The sequence below is a fragment of the Macaca nemestrina genome, chromosome 13 (genome assembly GCF_043159975.1).
Source record: "Macaca nemestrina isolate mMacNem1 chromosome 13, mMacNem.hap1, whole genome shotgun sequence".
In the NCBI taxonomy this organism is placed as follows: Eukaryota; Metazoa; Chordata; class Mammalia; order Primates; family Cercopithecidae; genus Macaca; species Macaca nemestrina.
The window spans coordinates 54,115,336-54,132,357 of record NC_092137.1 but is presented as its reverse complement, the minus strand read 5'-3'; the positions used below and the strand labels follow the sequence as shown (position 1 = coordinate 54,132,357).

General features: G+C 38.9%; 2 protein-coding genes across 3 annotated transcripts in view; one reads left to right on the top strand and one right to left on the bottom strand.

Annotated features, from left to right (window-relative positions):
• The window catches only part of LOC105465032 (ankyrin repeat and SOCS box containing 3), a 194,334-nt gene that overhangs the window by 35,600 nt on the left and 141,712 nt on the right, over window positions 1–17,022 (top strand). The window lies entirely within an intron of this gene.
• Window positions 1–17,022, bottom strand: part of LOC105465029 (endoplasmic reticulum lectin 1) — a 32,869-nt gene that overhangs the window by 903 nt on the left and 14,944 nt on the right. The window contains exons 8-13 of one of the 2 annotated variants that reach the window (XM_011713210.2): window positions 16,830–16,959; window positions 10,192–10,353; window positions 9,376–9,435; window positions 5,272–5,396; window positions 3,560–3,637; window positions 3,241–3,316 (exon numbers count right to left, since the gene is read on the bottom strand). In XM_011713210.2, coding sequence (XP_011711512.1) covers window positions 3,241–3,316; window positions 3,560–3,637; window positions 5,272–5,396; window positions 9,376–9,435; window positions 10,192–10,353; window positions 16,830–16,959 — 631 coding nt within the window. The remainder of the gene's footprint in view (window positions 1–3,240; window positions 3,317–3,559; window positions 3,638–5,271; window positions 5,397–9,375; window positions 9,436–10,191; window positions 10,354–16,829; window positions 16,960–17,022) is intronic. The other variant, XM_011713211.2, reaches the window with a different exon arrangement.

Here is a 17,022-nt window from a genome sequence, read left to right as displayed (position 1 = left end):
AACAACAAAGCCATTAAAAAGTTGCTAAGCTGAATACTTTTCAGTACTATTCTGCTGAATGGATACATGTAGTTATATTTGCTAGAAGCATGAGTCCTTGTTTTAGATAAACATCCAACATTATTTCTACAAATTAAGCTTCTTGAAAAACAACTTTTAGTCATCCATACAGAATATCAGACAAGTGGAGAAAATATTTTTAAACAAGCAGGGGAGGGAAAAGGAACAAAGGACAGGAATAAGACAGGAATACATAGCTAGATTTTAGACAACAAAAATGATAGAACATTATGGCAAAATAATTAAGTGTATTTAAAATAAAAGGTAAAGAAAAATGTAACCCAAAGATGGAATACATGTTGAAATTATCAGATGTTATAATAATTATAATAAACATGATGAAGAAAACATGCACGACCAGATACGAAATTTCAGCAGAGATAAAAAAGAAACAAGTGGAGGCTGGGCGCGGTGGCTCACACCTGTAATCCCAGCACTTTGGGAGGCCGAGGCGGGCGGATCATGAAGTCATAAGATCGAGACCATCCTGGCTAACACAGTGAAACGTCGTCTCTACTAAAAATACAAAAAATTAGCTGGGCGTGGTGGCACACGCCTGTAGTCCCAGCTACCGGGGAGGCTGAGGCAGGACAATCCCTTGAACCCAGGAGGCAGAGGTTGCAGTGAGCCAAGATTGTGCCACCGCACTCCAGCCTGGGCGACAGAGCAAGACTCCATCTCAAAAAAAAGAGAAAGAAATAAGAAACAAACAAAAAGAACCAAGTAGAAATGTTAAGAGATAAAAAAATACGTCAGTGATAAATTCATTCACTGGACTGGACACAGCAGAGGAATTAACAAGTTTGAAGACAGCTTAATAGAAATGACCCAAATTGAAACAAAGGAAGAAAAGTGTGAATAAAGGAGTGTCTGAGATTTTGGGATAATTTTATACTAATATGTCTTACTGGAGTATCAGAAATGGAGAAAAAGAATAGAGCAGAATAAATCTTTGAGGAGAAAATGTCCAAAAATTTCCCCAAATTGATGAAATATATCAACCCACAAATCCAAGAAGCTCAGTGAACTCCAAGCAAGATAAATACAGAGAAAACCACATTTAAGCATTAGATAATCAAAGGTAGAACCATAGTCTTTAGAAGGAAATACAGGAGAACATTTTCATGATTTTGGGGTAGTCAAAATTTCTTTTTTTTTTTTTTTTGAGAAGGAGTCTTGCTCTGTTGCCCAGGCTGGAGGGCAGTGGAGCGATTTTGGCTCACTGCAAGCTCTGCCTCCCGGGTTCACGCCATTCTCCTGGCTCAGCCTCCCAAGTAGCTGGGACTACAGGTGCCCGCCACCGCACCTGGCTAATTTTTTTGTATTTTTAGTACAGACGGGGTTTCACCATGTTAGCCAGGATGGTCTCGATCTCCTGACCTCGTGATCTGCCCGCCTCGGCCTCCCAAAGTGCTGGGATTACAGGCGTGAGCCACCGCGCCCGGCCCATAAAAATTTCTTAGAACACAAAAAGCGTTAGCTATTAAAGAGGAATAAATGATAAATTGAATTTCATGAAATAAAAAATTTTTGGTCACCAAAAGACATTAGTAAGAAAATGGGGCTGGGTGCAAGTGGCTCACACTGTAATCCCAGCAATTTGGGAGGCCGAGGCGGGCAGATCACCTGAGGTGAGGAGTTGGAGACTAGCCTGGCCAACAAGGTGAAACCCTGTCTCTACTAAAAATACAAAAATTAGCCGCATGTGGTACCATATGCCTGTAATCCCAGCTACTGGGGAGGCAGAGGCAGGACAATTGCTTGAACCCAGGAGGCGGACGGAGGTTGTGGTGAGCCGAGATCGTGCCACTGCACTCCAACCTGGGTGACAGAGTGAGACTCCATTTCAAAAAAAAAAAAACCAAAACCCCAAAATCAGCCAGGCATGGTGGTGCATGCTTGTAGTCCCAGCTACCTGGAAGGCTGAGGCACAAGAATTGCTTAAACTTGGAAGGCAGAGACTACAGTGAGCCAAGATTGCACCACTGCATTCCAGCCTGTGTGGTGGCTGAGCCTATAATCCCAGCACTTTGGGAGGCCAAGGTGGGAGGATCGCTTGAGTCTAGGAGTTTGAGACCCACATGGCCAATATGGCAAGACTCTATCTGTATTTAAAAAAAAAAAAAAAGAAAGAAAAATGAATAGGCAAGCCACAGACAGAGAAAAAAATACGTGCAATACAAATACAAAGTTAATATCGAGACCTCTGTTAAGACGTATTGAGAAGTGAGGACCTGAAATGTTCTCAACACATAGAAATAATAAATGCTTGTGGTGATGAATATTCTGAATACCCTGACTGGATCACTACACATTCTATGGATGTAACAAAGTATCATATGTAACCCATAAACATATACAAATACTATGTATCAATAGGAAAAAAAATAACACAACACCAAACAAAAAGTGTTACACTTAGTCAAAGACTTCAGGCACAAAAATATTATGTACTATATGATTCCATTCATGTGGAATCCAAAAAACAGACAAAACTAATCTACAATGTCATAAATCAGAAAGGAGTATCTTTGAGCAAGGCTAAGTGGTGTTTACTGGAAGGGAGTATGAGAGAACTTTCTGCAGTGACATATCTTGTTTTGGGTGATAGTTACATGGGTATATATAATTGTCAAAACTTTTCACGCTCAACACTTAATATCTGTGGATTTTATTTCATGTAAATTATCTCTCAATAAAAAATGTCACAAAAAACCATGTCAACTACTACAAAAGTGGTATGTGGGCCATATTAAGCCTTGGAGACTACTGAAGGTCCTGCCTAAATTTAATGCAAAAAATTAAAACATGGCAGCCGAGCGCAGTGGCTCACACCTGTAATCCCAGCACTTTGCGAGGCTGAGGCGGGTGGATAACCAGAAGTCAGGAGTTTGAGACCAGCCTGGCCAACATGGTGAAACCCCGTCTCTACTAAAAATACAAAAATTAGCTGGACGTGGTGGTGCGTGCCTGTAATCCCAGCTACACGGGGGGCTGAGGCAGAAGAATCGCTTGAATCCAGGAGGCAGAGGTTGCAGTGAGCCGAGATTGTGCCACTGCACTCCAGCCTGAGCCACAGAGCAAGACTCTGTCTCAAAAAGAAAAAAAAAAAAAAGAAAAAAAAGAAAAATTAACACAAGGCTCAAAATTGAATTTTTGATTATTTTCTTTTTAACTTACCCCAAGAATATATTGACAGGAGTGAGGCTCTAGCATATATACAGTAACAGCGTGAGGCGAATCTGATTCTTTACACCTAAAACAGAGAGAACTTTAAGGTATTGCCCAAATCATTTAAAGTGAGATCACTGCTAATAGCTGTACTCTTAAAAATCCCATTCAAGTGGACCCTGTATGATTTAATACAATTTTATCAATGATTTAAATAGTATACTTTCGTAATTATTCATAATTATACTTTTTGTTTACATAAAACTTTTGTCCATAGGAAGCAGGTAAAAGAAAAAGGCATATAGCATGATTTGGTGGTCTAACTTACTTTAGTTTTACAGTCACCTGTCTTGGTTTGTCAGTTATATCACAAATATCTCCATTTCCATAAAAATGTGACACCATCCTGAATCAGAGAAACACACAAGTTTTATTAAACTAAAATCTCACTAATAGAATAATTGTAATGGGTAAGGTGAGAAGATGGTTAGAGGGATCAGTTTAACATTAGCTAAAAAAATAAACCTGACTATATTCTTTTTTTTTTTTTTTTTTTTTTTTTTTTTTTTTGAGACAGAGTCTTGCTCTGTCGCCCGGGCTGGAGTGCAGTGGCCAGATCTCAGCTCACTGCAAGCTCCGCCTCCTGGGTTTACGCCATTCTCCTGCCTCAGCCTCCCGAGTAGCTGGGACTACAGGCGCCGCCACCTCGCCCGGCTAGTTTTTTGTATTTTTTAGTAGAGACGGGGTTTCACCGTGTTAGCCAGGATGGCCTCGATCTCTTGACCTCGTGATCCGCCCATCTCGGCCTCCCAAAGTGTTGGGATTACAGGCTTGAGCCACCGCGCCCGGCCTGACTATATTCTTTAAAAGAGTATTTTTAGGGTTATCTCACAGAGGCAGTCTCTTGGATTCTATAAAGAGAATATAAGAGAGAGAAACTTCATACTGGCTTAGTTAATAATGATTATTTTCAGCTTGCATATTATTTATTTGTATACAAATAATTATGGTTAGATCCCTTTAAAAAATTGTTTTAAAGTTATCAGTTTCCCTAGCCCACTATATTGTTTTGTGAAACAGTTCTTTGCTTCCGTCCTCCATCAAGCTACTCCCATTAAAATACTGTACGTTAGGCACTGTAGTATAGGAGACAAAGCCTAGGCCAAACTGTCAATCTCAAATGAGCAGGATCCAAAGAAAAGCTTCATTTTACCAGTCTAACACTCATGCTTCAACATATATTGTACATGATACCACAACTGTTTTCACATAAAACATATACCTACAAGGATAAGAGAAATCAATCTGTTTAGTATAATAATTAAATGTCTATGTTTTAATTTTGCTGACTTTGACTCTGATCAGCCCAAAAAGTCAGTACACTCTGAAAACAATCCAAATCATCTGTTTTAGGAAGGAAAAGGTAATACCCAAGAAGGAACAAGAAAGAATAATTTAAAACATACTGAGTAAAAGTCTACAAGAAAAGCTAAAGTGTAGTTATTCTTGGGAAATGAGATTAACTTACTGGTGTTTTGACAAGATATACTCATATATCCTAAAACAGATGTGAGGTAGTTTTTAAAAAATAGCCTCAGTTCTAACAGAATTGAGTCATTGTTACTAACACCACCACCACTCTCATTAATGTACTACCCCCATTGTTAAAGGCAGCAGCCCAGGTTTATTGCATGCTATTGTCAGGCATTCTCCTTTACATAAATTACCTCTTAAATGACACAATAATTGTAAGAGGCAAATACCATTAGACACCAAAAGTGACAGAAAAAAAGATTCTGTCATTTCTCCAAGGTAGGAAGTGATGAGCCAGCATTTGAATCCAGGTAGTGTGACTCCAAGGACTGTGCTCTGAACTATTACACTGTGTTGCTTCCCCAAGAAAAGAAAACTAACCTAAAAGGTGTCCCTTGAAAAAAACTAACCAGGGATTTTACTTAAATGTTTGAATTTGTTTTTCAATATTTTGAGTTTTAGAAATTCTACTAATTAGCTACAAAGGCAAGTAAAGTGAATCTTTACCTGACTGTCTGGGTACCATCATCTTGAAGATGATAAGCTCTAGCAGTATTCTTCTTAGCCCATTCAATATGCTCTTCTTGGTTCCACGTCCCGACAACCACAGAGGTTTTCCCACTATCCTTGTCCTAACACAGGAAAAAATATTTGTGATAATGCATGCTTGATATCATCAAGTAGATATTTATGCTGATGACCTGACCTTCTTGTAGGCTAGTCTTTATCTGCACAGTGGATCTATATTTAGGTGTAATGATATTAGTCGAATTCAATGAGTGGAAATTTAAGTACATTATCTTCTTTATTCCTTGCTTCTCTGAATAACGTAACTAATTTCTAGTCAGGCTAGCTCTAAATGTAGTTATTATTGGCTCTTCTATCTCTTTTCTCTTCTACAGATCAGTCCCATCAGTTCTTTCCTGGAGATTTTTCAGCTTTAGACTCTTCCTCTACTTTTTCACTGACAGCAACTCACCCCACAACCAAGGGTTTAATCTCTCATACCTAGATAATACTATCACATACTACTGCAATTCTTAATTCAATCTTTGGCTTCTATCTCTTCCACCGCAGCCTAACTTCATCCTATGCAATGTTATACTGATCTTTCACTATTCATTTGGTACCATACTTATTTCTCTATTGAAATTGTCTATCCAGAAACCCCTTTTCCCATCCTGCTTTTATTATTATTATTATTATTATTTTTTTTTTTTTTTTTTTTTTTTTTGAGACGGAGTCTCGCTCTGCCGCCCAGGCTGGAGTGCAGTGGCCGGATCTCAGCTCACTGCAAGCTCCGCCTCCCGGGTTCACGCCATTCTCCTGCCTCAGCCTCCCGAGTAGTTGGGACTACAGGCGCCCACCACCTCGCCCGGCTAGTTTTTTGTATTTTTAGTAGAGACGGGGTTTCACCGGGTTAGCCAGGATGGTCTCGATCTCCTGACTTCGTGATCCGCCCGTCTCGGCCTCCCAAAGTGCTGGGATTACAGGCTTGAGCCACCGCGCCCGGCCTTTTATTATTTTTTTAAACACTAACTACATACTGTCTTATATGTGGACATCCTTCCTTCTTTCTTCTTCCTTTTCCTTCCTACCTCCTTGCATTCCTTTGATTTCTTTCTTCACAATGTATGCCAGACAACCATGCTGGGCACTAACAGATATCTGGTTAGTAGAATTAAAAACCCTTGGCTGGGCACGGAGGCTCACACCTGTAATCCCAGCATATTGGGAGGCTGAGGCGGGTGAAATCACCTGAGGTCGGGAGTTCAAGACCGGCCTGACCAACATGGAGAAACTACTCTACTAAAAATACAAAATTAGCCGGGCGTGCTGGCACATGCCCATAATCCCAGCTACTCGGGAGGCTGAGGCAGGAGAATCGCTCGAACTCAGGAGGCAGAGGTTGCAGTGAGCCAAGATTGCGCCATTGCACTCTAACCTGAGCAATAAGAGGGAAACTCCATCTCAAACCAAACCAAACCAAACCAAAACAAAAAACCCCTATGGTGGCAAAGAAAACAAGCAGGGCCAATGCCCAGTAGAGCTTAGTGCCTAATTTAAGAGATAGCTAATAACATTTGGTTTTAGCTACTAGAATAAGTTCCTGGATAGGCCGAAATTAGAGCCGCAAAGTGAAGTGTTTAAGAGGTTGGATATGGAGCCAGACTGCCTGGGTCTGAATTCTAGTTTCCCCAGTTACTATCTATTTGACCTTAGGCAAGTTATTGAACCTTTATTTCTGTTTCCTCATCTTGGAATAACAACCACTTCTTAAGGTTGTTATGAATATTAAAAGAATATGTGTAAAGTACATAGTGCCTGGCATACAGTAAGCACCCTATTTGCTAGTTACTACTACTTTTAGTATCTCTCTAAATACCAAACACAGTTCCCTAGAAAGTTCCAGGTTATACAACCTTGGCTAAAATAAGTTTCATAAAACCTAGTGTTGGCAAGTGTATAGGAATGTAGCCATTGTTTATGGGAGTGTAAACTGGTCTAACTCTGGAAGGCAATTTTCCAGTATGCAGATACTTTGACCAAGGAAGTCTGTTGACAGAAATGTCCCTTATGAATATACTTGCAAAAGTATAGCAACAGAACTATTTTTAAATGTTGACTAAAACATATCACAGCAAAAACTGGAAACAACTTAAACGTCCATTAGCAGAGGTCTGGTTAAATACACTGTGGTACAGACATAATCCTCTGTACCTGCTGAAAAGAGTGAAATTGAGTGTTGCTGACATGGAGCAATCTCCAAGATACTAAGTGAAAAGAACAAGTGGCAGAACAGTGCATGATCCCTTCTCTATAAATAAAAAAGTTATACCAACATCTATACATATGCTTTTTTTTTTTGGTGGAGGGCAATGAAAATGTTAACAGTAGTTAAACTTTTTTAAGAAGTGGTATGATGGCAGAGGAGACAGATACTTCTCATTTAAAATTTCTGGCATACATTTCTTTAAGAAACTTATCAGGTATTATAAGGGTTGTAGTTTGATGATACCCTTTTTCTGTACTGTTATTAAAAAAACAAACATCTGCAAAGTAGCAGGAATAAATGGAAAGAATACCTAAATGAAACCCCTTAGGTTTAAGTGAAAACAAAACAAAACAAAAAACAAACCCAACACATCCTAGTCTATTGATGTCTCATTCATTTTGGAAGATGTAAATGTGGAAGGTGAACTGACAATCTGTCCCAGTATGATCTATCTTGGAATTTGAGATCAGTTCAAAACATTATGAGTGGGCAAATACACACTTTTCTATTTTGGGTATTACTTTCTTTTTTAGATAATAAAAATGGCCTTTTAAAGCAGCTAGGTTCATACTCATTAATTAAAGCTTGTCTTCAATACCTAGCAGCTTACTTTACTAAACAAAGTATAATAACATAATTGGAACTTGAACCTCAGAATTTAAGCAGGCTAGCTCAAGTATGGGAAAATATGCTGAGTTATAAAACTATAAATAAAAGTAAGAATAAGAACTCAAAAAGTTTAATCTTAAAACTTATTTTAAACTTAGATGATATGGTATTTTCTTTTTTAAACATTTTTAAAATTTTTTGTAGAGATGGGATTTTGCTCTCTTGCTCAGGCTGGTCTTGAACTCCTGGCCTCAAGTGATCCTCCTGCCTTGGCCTCCCAAAGCGTTTAGATTACAGGCATGAGCCACTATGCCTGGCCCAGGGTATCTTATTCTTTTGGCTGAGAAACTTGCTGTATTTACCCAATTTTTGTAACCCTAGCGATAATGTATGATCTTACCATTTATTTTCTTTCTTTTTTGTTTTTTTGAGGAGTCTCGCTTTTTTGAGACAGAGTCTTGCTCTGTTGCCCAAGCTGGAGTGCAGTGGCATGATTTTGGCTCACTGCAACCTCTGCCTCCCAGGTTCCAGTGATTCTCCTGCCTCAGCCTCCCAAGTAGCTGGAATTACAGGCATCCACCTGGCTAATTTTTGTATTTTTAGTAGTAGAGATGGGGTTTTACCATGTTGGCCAGGCTGGTCTTGAACTCCTGACCTCAGGTGATCAGCCCACTTTGGCCTCCTAAAGTGCTGGGAATATAGGTGTGAGCCACCGTGCCGGCCTCATTTTCTTAATTATTTTTTTGAGATGGAGTCTCACTCTGTCACCCAGGCTGGAGTGCTGTGTTGCAGTCTTGGCTCACTGCAACCTCCTCCGCCTCCCAAGTTCAAGTGATCCTCCCACCTCAGCCTCCTGAGTAGCTAGGATTACAGGCGTGCAGCACCACTCCCGGATAATTCATTTTCTTAATTTAAAGATGAGTTATAAGAATGATTAATTTCTTGATCAAAGCTAAAGAGGTATAGCCACAACAGCTCATTATTCTACTAGGCTCATAGTAATACAAGCATGTAAGTAATTAATAAGCAATATCACTTTAAGGTTACCGATTTGGTTAACGCCAAATGTTCTATTTTCCAAAATTTGGAGATACTTTGATTATACTAATCATATTAAAATCATCTCATAATTAAAAGTTACACCATTCCCCCTTTTTTTTCTACAATAGATTTTTAAAACTTTAAACCATCTAGTGGTAGAATGACATATAAATGCTATTCTATACCTCATGGTATTGATGTACATATTTGCCATAGCAGAATTCATATTTCCACCAACCAACACCCTAAAAAAAAGAAAACATATTAGATCAAGTTAAGCACTGGGCCTCTCTCAATAATGCCACATGATAGTAATAGAAATACATGTTATTTTTAAAACCTGTAAAAGCAATAGTACGGCTGAATATTAAAATAAAACATTACTGAGAAATTAAAGACAAATACAGAGAATATGCACTATCTTGGTAAAATTTTAAATACAATAAAACAAAAATTCCATTAGTAACTGTATTTCCCACTGGTGTTAATAGTCAGGGTCAAAATTTTTAACTTTGTAAAGGGAGATGTTGGCTGGGTGCAGTAGATCACACCTGTAATCCCAGCACTTTGGGAGGCTGAGGCAGGATGATTGCTTGAGCCCAGGAGTTTGAGATCAGCCTGGGTAACATAGTGACACCCTGTCTCTAATTTTTTTTTTTTTAAAGGGAGATGTTAATTCTAGTTTGAAATGTGATTGCTACAGAACCAAAATGTGGGATATACAATCACATGCTCGTTCTAGCAATCAACAAGAATCACATATGATTGCCAGAGAAAAGGTCAAATTTTTACCTTGTGAAATAAAGAACATAAAAGCTATGGATTAGATTATAGACACGTGGGGAAATGAGACTGCAGAAAGAAAATGTTCTTTGAGGATGACAGGATCCTGTCATTTCTCTATAGAAAAAAATCCTTTTCAGTGCTGTTGATGCACCAATGACCATACCTGGCAGGTAAAGTTGTAAAATAAATATTTAAATGGAAGATTTACTTCTCACCCCATGAAAGCAGTAAGAACCACTAAGAAACTCTTTTATGAGCTGGTCATCTGTCAATTTGGATATGTGGGTTGTCCCAACAGTGAGGATTGGCTGAGAGCCAATACCAATGGACTTGTGGATCGCTGGAAATCTCTCTTCTTTTGTTGATTGCAAATCTTCCTAAAATTAAACACACACATCTTTAAGGGTTTCCATGCCACACTTAATTTTTTTTTTTCAGTTATGGCTTAAGTTATTATTTTTAAACTGCAGAAAATTTGAAAAATAAATTGTCCACTTGATTTTAATACATTTTAAGGTAATGGACTTTGCAGCACTTAGCATAGGGAAAGCTCTAGACGAATGTTAGTTCCATCTATCAGTTAGGACCATCCTAAACATTAAGGGATAATTTCCATTTCATATATTTTGTCTCATTCTTCTTCTTTTCTTTATTTTTGAGATGGAGTCTTGCTCTGTCGCCCAGGCTGGAGTGCACTTGTGCGGTCTCAGCTCACTGCAACCTCTGCTTCCTGGGTTCAAGCAATTCTCCTGCCTCAGCCTCCCAAGTAGCTAGGATTACAGGAGCCTGCCACCACACCTGGCATATTTTTTTTTTCAGTACAGATGGGGTTTCACCATGTTGGTCAGGCTCGTTTCATCCTGATCTCAGGTGATCTGCCCACCTTGGCCTCCCAAAGTGCTGGGATTATACGCATGAGCCACCGCACCCAACCTTGTTTCATTTTTCTTAATAAGTACTTTGCTCTACTTGCTAAGCTCTGTGTCCCTACATTGGTTTTGGAAAATGTGATCACTAAGGGTAAATAAAGAATAACAAACAGGGTAAAGAGAGCTGGGTTCGAATAAATATGCATATTAGTTACAATTATTAAAATATAACAGCAGCATGCCTGTAATCCCAGCTACTTGGGAAGCTGAGGCATGAGAATCTCTTGAACCTGGGAGGTGGAGGTTGCAGTGAGCTGAGTTCACACCACTACACTCCAGCTTGGGTGACAGAGCGAGACTGTGTTTCAAAGAAAAAAAAAAAGGCAATAAGGGTGCAGAGAACAGGAGACTCAGAGAGGAAGAGGTGGCTCAAATAGGCTTTGACTAAGAACTGAAATATGAAGACTTCACAAAGAGAAAAACCCTCAATCAATTCTTGAAACATGAATAATAATTTGTGATTTATGTGTTTATCTGTGTGTTCTGTGACTGTGTGTGTATATATGCATATAGACTTGAGGAAGAGGTAAAACCAAAGATGTGGGGGTGTGATATTTAAAACTAAAGAGATAAGCAGGTGCTATATGGTAGAAAAGTAAATGCTGAGAGATTTGGACATTATTTTATAGGATTTAGGCAAAGATGTGTGTGATGATATTTTTTAGTATATATGGTAGAAAAGTAAATGCTAAGATATTTGGACATTATTTTATAGGATTTAGGCAAAGATGTGTGTGATGATATTTTTAAGTATTACTTCAGCAGTGGCAAGAAAGAAGGAATAGTAGGGACAAATCTAGAGGGAGAGAGTCAAGTTAGGAGTTACAGTAACCCAGGTGAGAGATGAAGAGAATCTAAAGTAAGGGAGTGACAGGGTTGGATGTAGAGAAAAGGATAGCTATTATTAAAGAGGTTAATACATTAGGATCTGGTGGTTAAATGGGTATTGACTGGCAAGGAAATGAATCTAGACCAGAATTTAAAAAGTGAGTGCACCAATTATAAATGAATAATTTGTAAAAATTTAGATAGTACATGGGTTCCCAATAAATATATGGTGGATACTATGTCTCCTTTTTCACTTGCTGTAGTTACCGTTAACCAACTATGGTTCTTTTGCTTCTATTTCAGCTTGTAGGAGTCAGTGGACAGTTACTCCAGAAAGCAATGAACTTATTCTCTCTTCCTCCCAATATTAGGAAAAACAAGGACTGTCAAGATGTTGTCTTATTTTTTGAAAGGTCTTTGAACTTTATTGTATACCTTTTTCCACGTTCAGAGCCTACTATATTTTGGCATTATTTTAGGTGCTCAGTATTAAAAATCAAGCAAATATAGCCATTACTCCAAAGGAGTAAGGGTCTAACAGACTAAACTAATAACCTGGGGTTACACGAACCCTCTGTTAAGGTTAATGAAGAAAAACAATAATGCTGCATAGTGAAACCAGAAGCTGAGATAAGGGGAAGAGGTAGCAAGAATAGAAGCATGACCTTTTATTACTACTTCTGTACAGAACATCCATTTTCATTTTTAAGGAAAATTATTCTAATAAAAATAGGATGGTAGTTTATATAATAGAGTAGAAAATTCATTAAATGGACTGCTAATAGTCCAGTAATCTCTCAATTAATATAATAGGCAGAACATCAAACCAAAACTCTGATAGCCAGATTTGTATTTTTGTTTATAAAAGAAAAAAATTCTTTATCTGTATGGTAAACGCTGACCTCACACTTAAGAGGCAAACCATATGCCAAATACACATTTTCAAAAGAAAAGTTATGTGTAACAGATTTATAGAAAAGTGATTCCGAAATAAAGATGATCAGTTTTAAGTAACTACTCATCCTACAGTATCAACTAAGATTTTCATATGGCACATGTACCCTAAAGATACTAAGTATCAACATCATTGATCATCAGAGAAAAGCAAATCAAAACTACAATGAGATGTCATCTGACTCCAGTTAAAATGGCTTTTATCCAAAAGACAGGCAATAAGAAATGCTAGCAAGGATGTGGAGAAAGGGAACCCTTGTACACTGTTGGTGGGAATGTAAAGTAGTACAAACACTATAGAGAACAGTTTGGAGCTTTCTCAAAAAACTAAACATAGAGTTACTGTAAGATCCAGCAATCCCACTTCTGGGTCTATATCCAAAAGAAAGGAAATCAGTATACTGAAGAGGTATCTGCACTTCCATGTTTGTTGCAGCACTGTTCACAACAGCCAACATTTGGAAACAACCTAAGTGTCCATCAACAGATGAATGGATAAAGAAAATGTAGGGTTGCCCAGGTGCAGTGGTTCACACCTGTAATCCTAGCGCTTTGGGAGGACAAGGCAGGAGGAGTGCTTGAGCTCAGAAGTTTGAAACCAGCTTGGGCAACACAGCGAGACCCTTTCTCTATTAAAAAAAATATTTAAGAAAGGGGTACATATATACAATGGAGTACTATGCAGCCATAAATAAAAATAAGATCCTGTTGCTGGGTGTGGTAGCTCACGCCTATAATCCCAGCACTTTGGGACGCTGAGGTGGGCAGATCATCTGAGGTCAGGAGTTCGAGACCAGCTTGCCCAACATGGTGAAACCCCGTCTCTACGAAAAATACAAAAATTAGCTGGGCATGGTGGTAGGCGCCTGTAATCCCAGCTACTTAGGAGGCTGAGGCAGGAGAATCACTTGAACCCGGCAGTTAGAGGTTGGAGTGAGCGGAGATGGCACCACTGCACTCCAGCCTGGGCAAAAGAGTTAGACTCCATCTCCAAAAAAAAAAAAAAATTAGATCCTGTCATTTGCAACAACATGGATGGAATTGGAGATCATTATGTTAAGTTAAATAAGCCAGGCAGAGAAAAACATCCCATGTTCTCACTTATTTATGGGATCTAAAAATCAAAACAATTGAATCCATGGAGATAGAGAGTAGAAGGATGGTTACCATAGGCTGGGAAGGGTAGTGGGAGGTTGTGGAGGAGGTGGGGATGGTTAATGGGTACAAAAAAAACCCTTAGAATGAATAAGACCTACCACTTGATAGAACAACAGGGTGACTATAGTCAATAATACTAAAAGAGTATAATTGGATTGTTTGTAACACAAAGGACAAATGCTTGAGGGGATGGATACCTCATTCTCCAAGATGTGATTATTATGCATTGCATATCTGTATCAAAGTATCTCACGTACCCGGTCACACGTGGTGGCTCATGCCTGAAATCCCAGCACTGTGGAAGGCTGAGGTAAGCAGATCACTTGAGGCCAGGAGTTTGAGACCCACCTGGGCAACATGGCACAACCCCGTCTCTACTAAAACAAAATAAGAATTAGCTGGGCAAGGTGGCACATGCCTAGAGTCCCAGCTACTCAGGAGGCCAAGGCACAAGAAGCACTTGAACCCTGGATATGAAGGTTACAGTGAGCCAAGATCGTGCCACAGTGAGCCAAGACTTCGCCACAGCACTCCAGCTTAGGGGAAAGAGTGAGACTCTGTCTCAAAAACAACAACAACAACAACAACAAAAGAGTATATGTAAAATATCTCATGTACTCCATAAATATATATACCTGCTATGTACCACAAAAATTAGAAATTAAAAAAAAATGCTGAGTATTTTTATTTTATTTTATTTTATTTTTTTGTTGAGGTGGAGTCTTGCTTTGTCACCCAGGCTGGAGTAGAGTGGTGCAATCTCGGCTCACTGTGACCTCCGCTGCTCAGGTTTGAGTAATTCCTGTGCCTCATCCTCCCAAGTAGCTGGGACTGCAGGTATGCATTACCGTGCCTGGCTAATTTTTTTGTATTTTTAGTAGAGATGGGGTTCCATGTTGGCCAGGCTAGTCTTGAACTCCTGACCTCAAGTGATCTGCCTGCCTCAGCCTCCCAAAGTGCTGGGATTACAGGCGTGGGCCATGTGCCTGGCCTCTGCTAAATATTTTTAAAGCATTATCATCTGTAGGTTAAAAAAATTCAATTTTTCTCGACTGGCAGATTAAACACATTAAATAATTAATTTTGAGATAGGGTCTTACCCTTTTTACCCAGGTTGAGTGCAATCTTGAATTCCTTGGCTCAAGTGATCCTCCCACTTCAGCCTGCTGAATAGCTGGGACTACAGCTATATGCTATCACGACTTTTATATCACTGGCTGATTTTTAAAAATTTTTTGTAGAGACAGGGTTTTAGTTGCCTAGTTTGGTCTTCAACTCCTGGCTTCAAGCGATCCTCCTGCCTCAGCCTCCCAAAGTATTGGGATTATAGGCATGAGCCACCAAGCCCAGACTAAACACATTATTTAAAGAGAAGTAAACTGGCATTTTTTCCTCGAAGAGTAATGAAAGCTGGGATTTATGAAGCATTTTGATTGAGCTAACTTTTAAGTATGTGCCAGTATACTTTACTATCAAAGGGAAGACCAGAAGAAAATTCTAGCCCAAATCTTTTAAAATAGCATTTCAAATTAAACTGTGGAATTAATCACCTTTTCCTCCCATCAGAATGACAGTGTTGGTCACAACATCCACAGAGAGTCCAGTAATACTTTTGCAAAAGTACTCAAGATGAAGGGAAGAAACAAGCCTTGCAGCCAAGTATTAGTTTCCTCTGCCTTCTGGTTTAATGTAACACCCATAGGTAAAACAACCAGTCTTAGCCATGTAAGTGCTATGATGGAGGACTGAATGAAATACAAGACCACAGAAGAGGAAGTAGTTATCTCTTTCTGGGTTAATCCACTGGAAGTTTTGGCTCATTTCTAAAGGAAGTAACATTGGAATCACATCTTCAAGCATAAGTAGAAGTTCATGAGCAGAAGGGGTGGGAGGAGACAATGCAAGAGAAGAAGAAAACAGTATGCTGAAAGTCAAGGAGGGCTGGGTGTGGTGGCACACGCTTGTGATCCCAGCACTTTGGGAGGCAGAGGCAGGAGAATCACTTGAACTCGGGAGGCGGAGACTGCAGTAAGCCTAGATCACGCCACTGCACTCCAGACTGCGTGACAGAGCAGAACTCCGTGGTACTTTTAAGAAACTAAGTGGTTCAAAACAGCTGGGATAAAGGGAATGGTGATGAAAGATGAGGCTGAAGTCAGACCACAAAGGGGTTTGTATTACATGAGTGATGATTCTATCCTGAAATGTATTATGTGTTAACTACCAAGAGATTAAACACATAATCAAAGGGTGATTTCAGAAACAGCATTTTACCAGCTGTGTGGGAAGAATTAGAAAGGGGATGTGTTAAGAGACAAGTTTCTGGTTCCAGGAAATAATGAGGTCCTGAACTAATGACAGGATGGATTTGAAAAGCCTTTAGAAGATAACACTGATGCCTTTTAGTGAATGATTAGAGTTAGAGATAAATGAAGAGATACAGGTAAGAAAAATGACTTAGGTTTCTAATCGGTCAATTGGGTAGAACACAGGAGAAGGCAAGAAAAGGGTCAGCATGAAAGAGAAAAAAATGATGAGTGTGAGATTATTAAAAATGTTTATGGCTATGCCCAGTAGGCAGATGAAGATGGAAGACAGTATATTAAACTGGGGAGGCAGTGCACAGAAGTGGTTAAAAGGGCAGCAATGAGCTGAAGAATTAATAATGTATTAGGAGATACAGATTGAGTTTTAGTCTATTTTTTCAAGAGAGTTAGCTGGGACAAATACCTAAAAATTAAATTATAATGAGTAGGATGTCAAACTTTAAAATATGAAATTATGAATATAAGAGAATATTAAAATAGCTTGAGTAGTACTAGAATAAGGAAAAGGATTAAAATCAATGAAAAATGAAATTCAAAAGGTTGGGCCAGTAAAACAAATTACTACTATTATACTACAAAAATCATTAAAATATTGACATATGCTCTGAAATTTTAAAAATGAAGCACTGAAAAGCTATCATTAGACAATTCTCATACCTCTTTATTTCTCCTAAAAGGCACCCTTAGTATTTCTTCCTGCTGCTCCAACTGCCTCAGGGTGAGGGGCTTAAATGGCGATCCTGGCAGTGATTGACAAAATATGTCATTCACAGGAGATGCTCTGAACCTATTCAGTAGGAACAAAGCATTAAAGCTATGCACAGAACACTTTAAAGCATGTGTGCATTTT